General features: G+C 37.7%; 3 protein-coding genes across 6 annotated transcripts; 2 read left to right on the top strand and 1 right to left on the bottom strand.

The window, feature by feature from the left end:
• Positions 1-324: 324 nt before the first annotated feature.
• On the bottom strand, positions 325-4,893 carry LOC113068922 (SUZ domain-containing protein 1-like). Of its 3 annotated transcripts, none has more exons than XM_026241862.1 (4): positions 4,743-4,893; positions 3,317-3,366; positions 2,967-3,236; positions 325-1,989 (listed from the first exon to the last, which is right to left on the bottom strand). In XM_026241862.1, exons 1-4 carry the CDS (start codon positions 4,791-4,793, stop codon positions 1,875-1,877), a joined length of 486 nt encoding a protein of 161 aa, XP_026097647.1. In that variant the 5' UTR covers positions 4,794-4,893; the 3' UTR covers positions 325-1,874. The 3 variants fall into 3 exon arrangements, with proteins under 3 accessions (XP_026097647.1, XP_026097646.1, XP_026097648.1); XM_026241861.1 differs by having other exon boundaries at positions 4,737-4,887; XM_026241863.1 differs by lacking the exon at positions 4,743-4,893 and adding an exon at positions 4,200-4,701.
• LOC113068919 (sulfotransferase family cytosolic 1B member 1-like) lies at positions 3,380-8,156 on the top strand. 2 transcript variants are annotated; one of them, XM_026241857.1, is made up of 8 exons: positions 3,380-4,012; positions 5,245-5,400; positions 5,478-5,606; positions 5,706-5,803; positions 5,876-6,002; positions 6,124-6,218; positions 7,083-7,263; positions 7,382-8,156. In XM_026241857.1, the coding sequence occupies exons 1-8, from the start codon at positions 3,892-3,894 to the stop codon at positions 7,492-7,494; spliced, it is 1,020 nt and encodes a 339-aa protein (XP_026097642.1). In that variant the 5' UTR covers positions 3,380-3,891; the 3' UTR covers positions 7,495-8,156. The 2 variants fall into 2 exon arrangements, with proteins under 2 accessions (XP_026097642.1, XP_026097643.1); XM_026241858.1 differs by lacking the exon at positions 3,380-4,012 and adding an exon at positions 4,897-5,035.
• tmem82 (transmembrane protein 82) lies at positions 7,908-9,942 on the top strand. The gene is made up of 7 exons (XM_026241859.1): positions 7,908-8,037; positions 8,162-8,248; positions 8,373-8,445; positions 8,586-8,763; positions 8,856-9,273; positions 9,395-9,576; positions 9,686-9,942. Exons 2-7 carry the CDS (start codon positions 8,164-8,166, stop codon positions 9,767-9,769), a joined length of 1,020 nt encoding a protein of 339 aa, XP_026097644.1. The 5' UTR covers positions 7,908-8,037; positions 8,162-8,163; the 3' UTR covers positions 9,770-9,942.
• Positions 9,943-10,860: the final 918 nt, after the last annotated feature.

Here is a 10,860-nt window from a genome sequence, read left to right as displayed (position 1 = left end):
AGGGTGAGTTATTAATGACATAATTTAGATTTTTGGGTGAACTATCCCTTTCAGTGTCAGAATAATTACATTTCACCAAATAAAAATTTGGTAATAAAGATTTAAAATTGATGGCAAAATTCATCAAAATCGACTGATATGAAAGACTATCATAATATAATTTTTTTTGCCATATCGGCCTGCCCTATTGACATAATAGCGTCTTCTGGAAGAGGACTAATTTGCATAATGCATCTGCAAAATGTTGGATACCATTAGAGGCAAAAGTAAAAATTCCTCCATTTAAATAATTAAAAAATATATATTAATAATCTCCAAATTATCTTTTTATTTAAAAAGTCTTTATTAAATGGGCATTTTGAAAAGTATTTACAGGCAGATTTCTGTGTTCTCAGGCAGGCCATGACAAACCCGTCTGGCCTGATTTGTTACAGCACAGTGGGTGAACAATGACATATCAGATTAAAGGGTATTTCCATAAACTGCAGGAGGCAGAGATATCACTCATGGATAGTAGAGGAGAGGAAGGTTTAGGAAGGGGAAAAAAAAAAACAGAGTTACAGTCAAGAAAGGTAATATGGCTCTTCATGTATAGACACTGTATTGCAAGAGCCAAAGCAACCAGGTCAACTTAACACTCCATTAAAGGTGTGTTGTTAAGCCACTGGTGCAACACACTTTTTCCTTTTCTCTTAGGTTTTAATAAACGTTAAATAATCTCTTATAGGACATTCTGCAATCCAGTCATAGATGTGTTTTTCAATGATCTTGAAGCAATACTTCATGTTAGCTTTTTACATTGCACCATCATTCAGTTAAAAACATCTCCACTGATACACAACTTCATTCATTCGCTCAGATTTCCTCACAACAACCGGAGTTTCTACATAAGAAAAGAAAATGGCCAACAGCAGATTTGATAAAGAAATGAGGCGAGGGAGCCACCTAGATCATACCCCCCCTCCGCTCGGTTCTTCCCAGCACAACAAATATTTAACACAAGTCATCTTTCCGTTGGATTTACTTCAAATGCACAGGTCTGAAAAGAACCTTTTTAAATCATATAAAAGGGCATAGAAATTTGCCACACTCATTTAATTCTCTACTAGTTCTTGTTTTTATTCTTTTTACTTTATGTTGAAGTCAGGACAGTCAGAGGAAGAACTATGAGTAAAACAACATTAAGAAAAAAGAGAGCGAGCGATAACCGTAAACAATAAAGAACTTAAAGTCAGCTTGAGTTTCCACAAACATACCCTCACTGCTTCTTTCCCATTTAAAAACATATGGCGATTAGCAGACTGAGCCAGTAACAACCAAAATTAAAACAAAAGACAAATACAAGCAATACAAAGGCTTTAGAGAAAAGTGTGGAAGGGAGCTCTGAATAATTAGTGATATTTCTAGAATTATTGCTGAAGGAAGCTGGTGCCTCATACCATCCTTTTATCGGTTCTAGCACGTCCAGCGCTAGTTATCTTCTGTTTCAAATGTCTCTTCAGAGGGCTTGACGGGACAGGCTGGCTGCCAGTGACGGCTGAGTTACGTGAGGAAGGGACAATAGTTCTGCAGTTTGGTTTCTTTTCTCTCTATTTTGATTTTGAGGGCTGGGGGCTGGACATCACAGTGAGCAGTGTCCGGAAGCGAGGTCCTCATCACAGTGTAAAAGCGAGGAACGTTCCCCATCCGCTCCTCGAGATCATGTCTCTTTCCCCTGTTATATTCCACACATGCCGTGCTGGATTCAAGAGGGTATTATACTTATTTGAAAAATATCCCACATCCTAAATATTGATAAAAATGATCTGAATTTCAACAGTGTTCTGGGAGACGCACTATCACCTCTCCCGTTCTCCCAGGAAAGGCGGCTATTCCTATCTGCGCTGGTGGTGGAAACCTTGTGTACCATCTGGACCTGCTGGCTGTCGAACCACATGGTTTCCTGTTCTGTTTTCCTCTGAAAGTGTATGGCTGCTTCCACGTGGGGATCTGATTGAGGATAGACAATATGTCAAATTTACAATCCAAGATATAGCAAGCACTTTGGCATAATATTTTAAAGCAGCCATTCATAAATGGCTTCAGCCTTGGTTCTGGAAGTCTTTTTAAAGGGGACATCAGATGCAAAATTCATTTTTACATGGCGTTTGCATATAAATGTCTTGCTGAGTGGACACAACCACCCACAATGATAAAAATCCATTCACTACTTTTTTTTTTAAATCCCCAAAAAACCTACACCGTCTCAATTTTCAACTGTAAAGTGCCACCAAATACACAAAAAAGGAAGATACGGGCAGGGTGAGCAGTAGCTCATTATCATTTAATGAGACTTGCACCCGAAACAGGTCATTATGATCACAGCTGTTTCACAGATCATAGATAAGGTAAAAAGGGTGTTTTAAACAACCACTGAGCAACATATGCTAAAGACATTTCATGAATACCATTTGGAAAATGAGCATCCAATGTCCCCTTTAGAAATAAGTAAGTGGCTATTCACACAGAACATGTTTTTGCTTGGAAAAACACGAGACGTGGACTGATATAAGCTTTTTAAACACTGAACTTATTTTCACTAGAAAGGTAGCACAGTATAAACCAAAGCAAAATGCATCCTACGTAAACCATCCTTAAGCCATGAACAAAACAATAGATTTTCATCTTTATTTGAAATAGAAATCTTTTGATACAATGAAAAAACTTTACGGTCACTTTTGATAAAGTATTTGTAGTAGTATGCTATAGTAGTAATAAACACATTACATCAAGGATCTTCCAATTATCCAGTTGCTGACTCCACTATTATGATGGTCACTTAAGGCCCACTACAGAAGCTTATGTTGCTCAGTCTCAGAGCTCATGGTGGGAATGTATGGAAAAGTTTATGCATTATCTTTAAAAATATCAGTTTTGGCTTCCAGAACCATGAGAGTTTTGCTCTAATGAGTGTGTCAGTGTTTTACCGGTCTGAATTGGGTCTCTCCTGTGGTGTGTCATCAGGAGTAGCACTGCCAAGGATTCTCTTCCTGGCCTCTGCGTATTCTGCCTCTCGCTGAGCTAAGGACTTTACTTGTGGGGAGGGTCGAGTCTGCGTCACAGACGATCCTAAAGATCCATTACTGGAGGGTCGCTTTAAAATACGAATCTGAGGTGGGGGTGCCGCGGGGAGGGAGTCGTCCTGGATTACGATCGCTGTCCTCATTGGAGAACGGCTCGGACTGCCACTTGAAAGTCTGGAAGAGCATTCAAAAAATGATTAGAGTAAAACAAGCAACACAGAGCAAAATATGGCCTCAAGGATGACCAGACATACCTTTCTTTCTGACTAATTCGAAGCTTTTCTTCTAGTCTTCTTTCCATTTCCTAATTCAAACACATAAAATTAACACTTGTACCGGAAGAATATAGCATGTATTAATGTTATAAAACAGCACGGACAGGCGCTTCAAGGAGGGGCCTCTGAACCAGCAGCAAGTTTTCAATTTCACAAAGTTATTTATACATCCTTAGTGCAGAGGCTAATTTAATGACAGGGCCAAATTACAGAGTGCTGCTTGTGTAGGTAGACAATATAAGGCTTTTCTAAACAGAGACTGGAGGGAAACGTTCAAAAGTAGGGAAAGATGTGTTTACAGAGCCTAATGACTGGGGTGTTTACGTTGCTGCCAGACAAATACTGACAGAAACCTTTAAAAAGTCTCACGTTTTAAAAGAGCAGCCATGATAAAACATATTGCACGCTTTCTCTCGCGCGCGCTCTGTCACTATATGGCAATAACTGAGAGTAAAGGAACGCCATATGAAATACTAATTAACTTTTTTTCTGTCAAGGGCATATTTAAAGTAACATCATAACAAAAAACGTTTTTCTATGGAATACAACCGGAAATGTGGAGCAGAATAACAACCACAGATCCACTCTTGTTCTACTGGAGAGAAAAAAAAAGCAATGAAAGCGAACGGAGAGACTGTGAGTTAGACTCATCCTCCATTTCGACGACGAAAAAAGGTCAGTATTTCGAATAAAAGACTGCCTTTTCTTATTTTAATTGAGTTGACAATTCTTTAAAATGCATCTACAAAACAATAGTCTCGCTCACAAGATCAACACATCTGTAAATTAAAACTATCAGAAAGTTACAAGAACCGAGCTTTCTGAGATAAACCGTTGACTGTCTGAATGGAGACCATCTTACCTCGATACTCCGCTGCTTTGAAATTGTATTTCCGCATAAAATCAACTCATAAAAGTATACACATATCAAAAAGACACAGTCCCTTCTCTACGACACCCAACAGGTCTCAGTCCATTAGGCAGCCATCTTTGGTTTCTTACGCGGTGGCAAAGAAAGATTTGCCCCTTTTTATTTTTCAGAAGTTGCCCCGGCTAAGTTCACTAGCATTAGTTAGCAGGCAGTTTCAGTTCATTACGTTACGTCATTTGCTTAGAACACAGATTGTTTACGTCACACACTAACATGTCGCTTCACCGAGTTCCATTTTCAAAATCGCCTCTACTTTACCCACTGGTTTAAAATACGGAATATCCCACAACATCTGATTTGGGATCAGTTTCCCTTTAAAGGCGGCCTACCGCCCAACTCTAAATACACAGGCGTGACTAGCGCGCTAGCATGAGGCCGGTGGAGTGAATCAGCCTAAAGCTGCACGCGAGGCTGTCTACATTGAAAAGAGTGTTTGTGGAAGCAAGATGGAACGCGCAGCTATCGCACATTTACCCCACTATCGGCGGCCTCTTCCCAACTCTCGGCGACCTCCTCATCATCCATGTTTTCCACTCTTGGCTAACTAGGGGCTTCCCTCAGTCCACACGCTAACGCACATTTTCCCTCTACAGCGTCAGAGGTCCGTTCAGTGAACCAAAGTGTTACACAGTAGCGCCACCTGCTGCAGGGAGGATAGACCCGCGCAATCTGCCACTGCACATTTCGTTACAAATCAGAATGTGTCCAAACCAGTACCCTGCAGTTGAACAACAAAACGCCGTCTGCTTCAGTCCAAGGTTCAACAGGTATAAAAATAGAAAAACGGCTTATTTTCTCATAAAAACAGCTTAATTGTTTCGTTTTGTAGGCTAGTACACTACTAAATCGTTAAAAACATTAACTCATACATAATTCATTCATAATAATAAAAGTCCTAGCGTGAGATGAAACGATTAGACACAGGAAAAAGTATTTTGGTGAAAAGTTATTAAAATGGTTATATGCTTAATCACAGCTTACTTTAAGGACAATATGGATGGGACAACCCGCGAAAGGCTAAGTCAGATTCAGGCTATCCCATTACCAGAGCGAGTGGTGAAGTACTGGGCGAGAGTGGAGACCTTCCAGGCGTCAAATGAGGATCTACTCATTGCCACGTATCCTAAAGCAGGTAGAGTACAAAAGACTGACAAATTATGAAAACAACACAATGCAATTTGAATAATGAAATCTTATTGTCTGTAAAAGGAACTACGTGGATACAAGAAGTAGTGGATAGCATCCTGAATGAAGGAGATGTTGAAAAGTGCAAGCGTGCGCCCACTCAGATGCGCATGCCATTCTTAGAGATGACTGCTTCTGACGGTTCAAGTTCTGGTATGTTTTATAGAACCAAACACTGTTTAGCATCTTTAAACATATATATATATATATATATATGCATCAAAAAAAATAAATGAAACTCTAATGTTATAGGTATAACTAAGCTGGAGGTTATGGACCCCCCTCGTGTTATTAAAACCCATCTTCCCGTCCAACTTGTGCCTCGTTCTTTCTGGGATGCTGGTTGCAAGGTTAGATTTAATAGGCTGTATTGAAAAATGCAATATTATGTGAATGCTAAACCCACCTTTATTATACCATAGGTTATATATGTGGCCCGTAATCCGAAGGACACTGTGGTTTCATATTACCACTTTGACCGCATGAATCTTTACCAGCCAGAGCCTGGCCCTTGGTCACAATATCTGGAGAAGTTCATGAAAGGGCAATGTAAGTCATGAATTTTGCAGTTAGACTGTTCACTACAGCAATAGCCTTGTTTTGTGTAAAATGGGAATACGCTTAATTATGGTATCTTAAATGAATCTCATAATGACTGAATTTTTTTCAGTGGGTTGGGGATCCTGGTATGACCATGTTAAAGGATACTGGAGGGAAAGACATAACAAGAAAATCCTTTACATATTATATGAAGACATGAAAGAGGTCAATCAGCTTTCTGCAAAACACATTTTTTAATACATATTTTTCTCTTATTAAGAAAGTAGCCAAAAAATGAATTTGCTGACAATATACCACCCTCAGTCAGTTCAAGATGTAGATTGTTTCTTCATCTGAGCAGATTTGGAGAAATGTAGCATTAATTCACTTGTTTACCAATGAATCCTCTGCAGTGAATGGGTGCCGTCAGTCCAAACAGCTGATAAAACATCACAATAATCGATATAAAGTAGTGAAAGTCATCAGCAAACTGCATGTTGGTAAAAACAAATCCATCATTAAGACAGTTTTCACTTCAAACCATAAAATAGAAAGAGAAAGTACTCTATCCATAATATTGCTTTCTCCAGTTAAAAAAGTAATATCGTCTGAATTAGGAGAGAAATATGCACAGATCAAACACTATTTGCAAACGAAAATAAACTGTCCAAGACTAACAAATATGTTAATGGATTTTAATGTGAGTGAACAACAGCAGATGGACTTTTTACAAGAGGTGTTATTATTATGGATTCATGTTTTGGCCAGAAGCAATTGTTTAAAAGTAAAATCACTTGATGAATTTGTTTCTTAAAAACATAGAGCTTTTAACTTCACAAAATGTTCATTGATGGACTGGAGTCGTGTGTATTATTTATGGGTTATTGTGCTTTTTTATCAGCTTTATATTCCCATTATGATTCATGTGATAAATTATATAATGTAACATTTTATTTTATCTAGATCTTGAAGGGAATCAGTTTTCAGCAAATTTTAATATCTGGGTGAACTATAGATTGAACTTTTTGAGCCTATGAAAAGTCTTGAGTAATTGAGACTAAGTATGAATATTTGTATAATTTATTTCAGGACCCTGTTCGTGAAGTAACCCACATTGCTCAATTCCTCAAACGTCAGTTATCAAAAAGTACAATAGAGCATATTGTGCAAATGACAGCGTTTTCAGCAATGCGAGAAAACCCCATGGCAAACTACTCAACTATACCCGATTCAATCTTTGATCGCACAGCTTCAGAGTTCATGAGAAAAGGTGATTTCTATTTATTTATTTATTTTTATTTTTTATTTTAGAAATTATTATTGTAATGAACCATTTAAATTGGATTTGTTCTATTCTTTTTCAGAATTTATGTTTCTTTGTTTTATAGGTGAGGTTGGTGACTGGAAGAATCACTTCAGTGCAGAAGAGGATGCTGTATTTGAGGAACACTATCACAAAATAATGTCCGATTGTCCTATTGCGATACGGTTCACAATATAAAAGATTAAAATGGAGTGTGTTTGTTTTCTAGTCCAAAAAAAACTATTAAAATTTCCTAAATAAATTATCATTATTAACTATTTAATCACATATATGTTTCTATGTTACCTCATAAAGTACATTGGACATTGCTGGGCAACAAAATGTAATATTAATGATCTACTCTTGATGGGTGGGAATTGTTGATTGTTCAAAGCTCTTGAATGCAGTGTAAAGTTCAAGTCCCCTCGTAAAATCTCTGGAAAGTACACATGATATCAGTTAACGGAAGTGAAAATAATCCCAAGCAGAGGGCAGAAATATAATGTTGTCGTTTTTTTAATTTTGAATCAGGAACAGGCCTCAGAAATAATTACGGAAATACATTAATATATTAAAACTTTGTGGATGTAGAGAAACAAATCATACAGTAGTAAAAACTGATCAAGGCCTAAGTGACCTTTGAGACTATGCTACCAAATCTCCAACACTCATATCTGCACTTGATAAAGGCTATACTTGAGCGAGGTTCACAAACAACGCAACTGAAAATAACAAAATAAGGTCAGTAATATTAATGATTTTGATTCGTTAAGATTTAGTTGTGTGTGTGTGTGTGTGTGGCCAGTTTGACTAGTATCTATGTAAACAAAACATTGGTGCATTAAACAGTTTCTCACTTACATAGGCATGTTGTCATTCATTTCTCGCTTTCTGCCAAGTGTTCCTACTTGGCTAACACCAAGTGCTATTCCTTTACACAGTGTTTTACAAGGTGAGTTATGAAATGAACATTCTATCACAAATGTTCAATAATAAAGGAGACAATTTACTGCTACAATTTTTATAACAATAGATTATTTATCATAAATATAGATTGATCTTTATGTTAATCACAGGGCTTGTGGGTGCTTGTGGAATCTGGGTTCTTCGTAACCTTTTAAAAACGTACTTGTTTGTTGAGGCACAGAGGTAAAAATGTATATATGCTATGTTATTTAATCCATGCTGTATAAATGAAGATTATATGATAATATTTGATATAATATTTAAATAAGATATCAGTTTTTGTGTTGATGCTTTTGTAGATTTCACTTGTCTGTTCTTTTAAGTATCGCAGATCCTGAAACAGACATTAAACGACGGACCAGACTGAATGGTGGACTAACAGAAAAAATTCAGTTCTGGGTCCTAACAGTGGTTCTTTCAGTTGTGGGGTCTCGCGTTGCATCACTGATAGTGCTAGAGTTCTCTCTTAGAGCCATTTCAGCAAGGATTACAGGAGGATCAGTATGAGCATCATTTATTTGTGACATTTAATAAATTGGTGCATGACAACTTGATGTCATTTTAGATCAAATGTTCTGTTTCTTTTTGTTTAGGACTCAATAAATGACCCATTGTTACTGCTGCTTGTCCAGTGCCAGTTCTCCTTGGGCTGCGCATTAACCTGCAGCCTTAATTTCCTCCATGAGGGGGCACCGCAGGGCTGGCTAAGCCTGCTTCTTGCAGTTGGGCTGAGCTGGTTCTTGGCAAGCCGGTGCAGCAGAGTATGGCGACATGTGAATACAATGTATTCAATACATAGTACACAGCGCTATTGTGGACTTTGCATTGGACTATTAACCACTGGCAGTTCCATATTAACCTGGCTCTGCAGTGCCCTAATTATAACTTTTAGTGTATCTGGAATTGCTGCTATATCAAACATAAACCAACACTTTCTATCAACCACCGAGGCTCTGAGATTTTGGACCCCACTCACAATCTGCTACACTCTGCTGGTTGTGTACATGAATGGTAAGACAACCATTTGGCAAAATCCAATGGTTATTATAGTACAGTTCTATTCACTGGAATTTCATTGCAGAACTGGCCATCATTTGAGTCTAATCATGAGTATATATAATCAATGTTTCAGAGGATCAACAACATCCACCCGGCCAGCAGATTCTCAATACAGTTATTGTGCGACTGGGTGGGCTTTTTGTGTTACTGATTACAGTGGGCAGCTGGTCAGATGTGCTCCATGTTCTAATCTGCTTCACTGGTGAAGCCGCATGCCTCTTTACATCTCAAGACCTTTTGGAAGCCATATACCAGGTTTGAACAAATAATTGATTGCATTTGCTTATCTCTTCATCTGATCCCCAAGGCATTCAATATATAAGATTCTGTGCATAAAATATAATAACATACTGTATTTCCACAGCAAGTCACCTACATGCCTAAAGGCCCATTAAAAAGACCTGGAAATCGGGGAGAACTAAGGAATTTGGAAAGGAAACTGGACTAGGCTTTGATGAAAAAAATATATATATACACACATCTGCAAAATGGTTGTGGTTTGTCTGAAAAAAAAGTACATTTAAGTATTTAAGAGATATGTGAGAGATAATTTTAATACTGCATGAAAAAAAAAAAACATTTGGATGCCTACCATAATAATAAATATAGCTTTTCAATATCTGTATGTATATGGTGAATTACTCTTCACCTACACCTATATATAGCAAGCAATGTTCATTTTGATTATCTGTGGCTTAGATAGGAACCTTAACAAATTTGACCAGTGACCAAGGCATTATAATAAAGACAGCTCACTGCTAACACAAAAAAAAAAACAGTTCAATGGTGCAATTTCATTGAACGTGACATAATTGCGTCGTCTTTTAACGTTTTTGAGCTCTGTAACAATTTAGTTGTGTCAATTCCTTGGAAGCTGCTAAGCGCTAAAGAAATTCAACTGAATGTAAGCCCAAAATAGCACCACTGGAAACAAAATGGCCGTGGCGCTGTCATTTCTTTTGTTGTGCTGGGTTCTGTCTACACTAGGTTATGCTCAAAATGGCGTCATATTCCAGAGAACATTCTTTCGATAACTGGCGCCAAAAATTAACAACCGAACGTTCCATAACATCGAGTGTGTGATCTGTTTGTGTTGCGTAAATCACTCTGGTATGCAATAATCTGTACGTGTTTTAATTCTCCACGGTGAGACTGTTTCAGGACGTTTTAAAGCGCACCAACATTTCTCTCAAACGCATACCACATTCTGTCGCTTTTTTTTTTTGTTTACAATACCGTCCTTTCCTTTGTCGAATAAATAAATTTACAATTATTCTAATCAATTTAGTAAAGCAATAAACGTCTTCACGTCCTTAGAAGTTTGCCACATCTCCACATCCGGCTTGTGTTTAGGAGCAAGAAAAATACCATTTGTTGTCCAAGTATCCAGGGGAATCTTTTTATTGTGCAACATACAATATCGTTTTGGCCTAAAGTGCGTTTTTGTACATCCAACGTGCAACCAATCCCAAAAGAACTGTAAAAGAATTAGAGTTTATTAATTCTAGTCCAAAAGTATTAAGGATTTAGGCAGATCCA

Source organism: Carassius auratus, unplaced genomic scaffold (genome assembly GCF_003368295.1).
Source record: "Carassius auratus strain Wakin unplaced genomic scaffold, ASM336829v1 scaf_tig00000254, whole genome shotgun sequence".
Taxonomy (NCBI): Eukaryota; Metazoa; Chordata; class Actinopteri; order Cypriniformes; family Cyprinidae; genus Carassius; species Carassius auratus.
The sequence above is the reverse complement of the archived record's forward strand: the minus strand, read 5'-3'. Positions and strand labels throughout refer to the sequence as shown.

Coding starts and splice junctions, on each gene's coding strand:
- LOC113068919 (XM_026241857.1), top strand. CDS start 3,892: ATGTGGAGCAGAATAACAACCACAGATCCACTCTTGTTCTACTGGAGA. Junction 5,607..5,705: donor TTCTGACGGTTCAAGTTCTG/GTATGTTTTATA, acceptor CTAATGTTATAG/GTATAACTAAGCTGGAGGTT. Junction 6,003..6,123: donor GAAGTTCATGAAAGGGCAAT/GTAAGTCATGAA, acceptor AATTTTTTTCAG/TGGGTTGGGGATCCTGGTAT.
- LOC113068922 (XM_026241861.1), bottom strand. CDS start 4,793: ATGGATGATGAGGAGGTCGCCGAGAGTTGGGAAGAGGCCGCCGATAGT. Junction 3,367..4,736: donor CCGCCGATAGTGGGGTAAAT/GTGCGATAGCTG, acceptor TGTTTGAATTAG/GAAATGGAAAGAAGACTAGA. Junction 3,237..3,316: donor CGAATTAGTCAGAAAGAAAG/GTATGTCTGGTC, acceptor ATGCTCTTCCAG/ACTTTCAAGTGGCAGTCCGA.
- tmem82 (XM_026241859.1), top strand. CDS start 8,164: ATGTTGTCATTCATTTCTCGCTTTCTGCCAAGTGTTCCTACTTGGCTA. Junction 8,249..8,372: donor TTTACACAGTGTTTTACAAG/GTGAGTTATGAA, acceptor TGTTAATCACAG/GGCTTGTGGGTGCTTGTGGA. Junction 9,577..9,685: donor TTTTGGAAGCCATATACCAG/GTTTGAACAAAT, acceptor GTATTTCCACAG/CAAGTCACCTACATGCCTAA.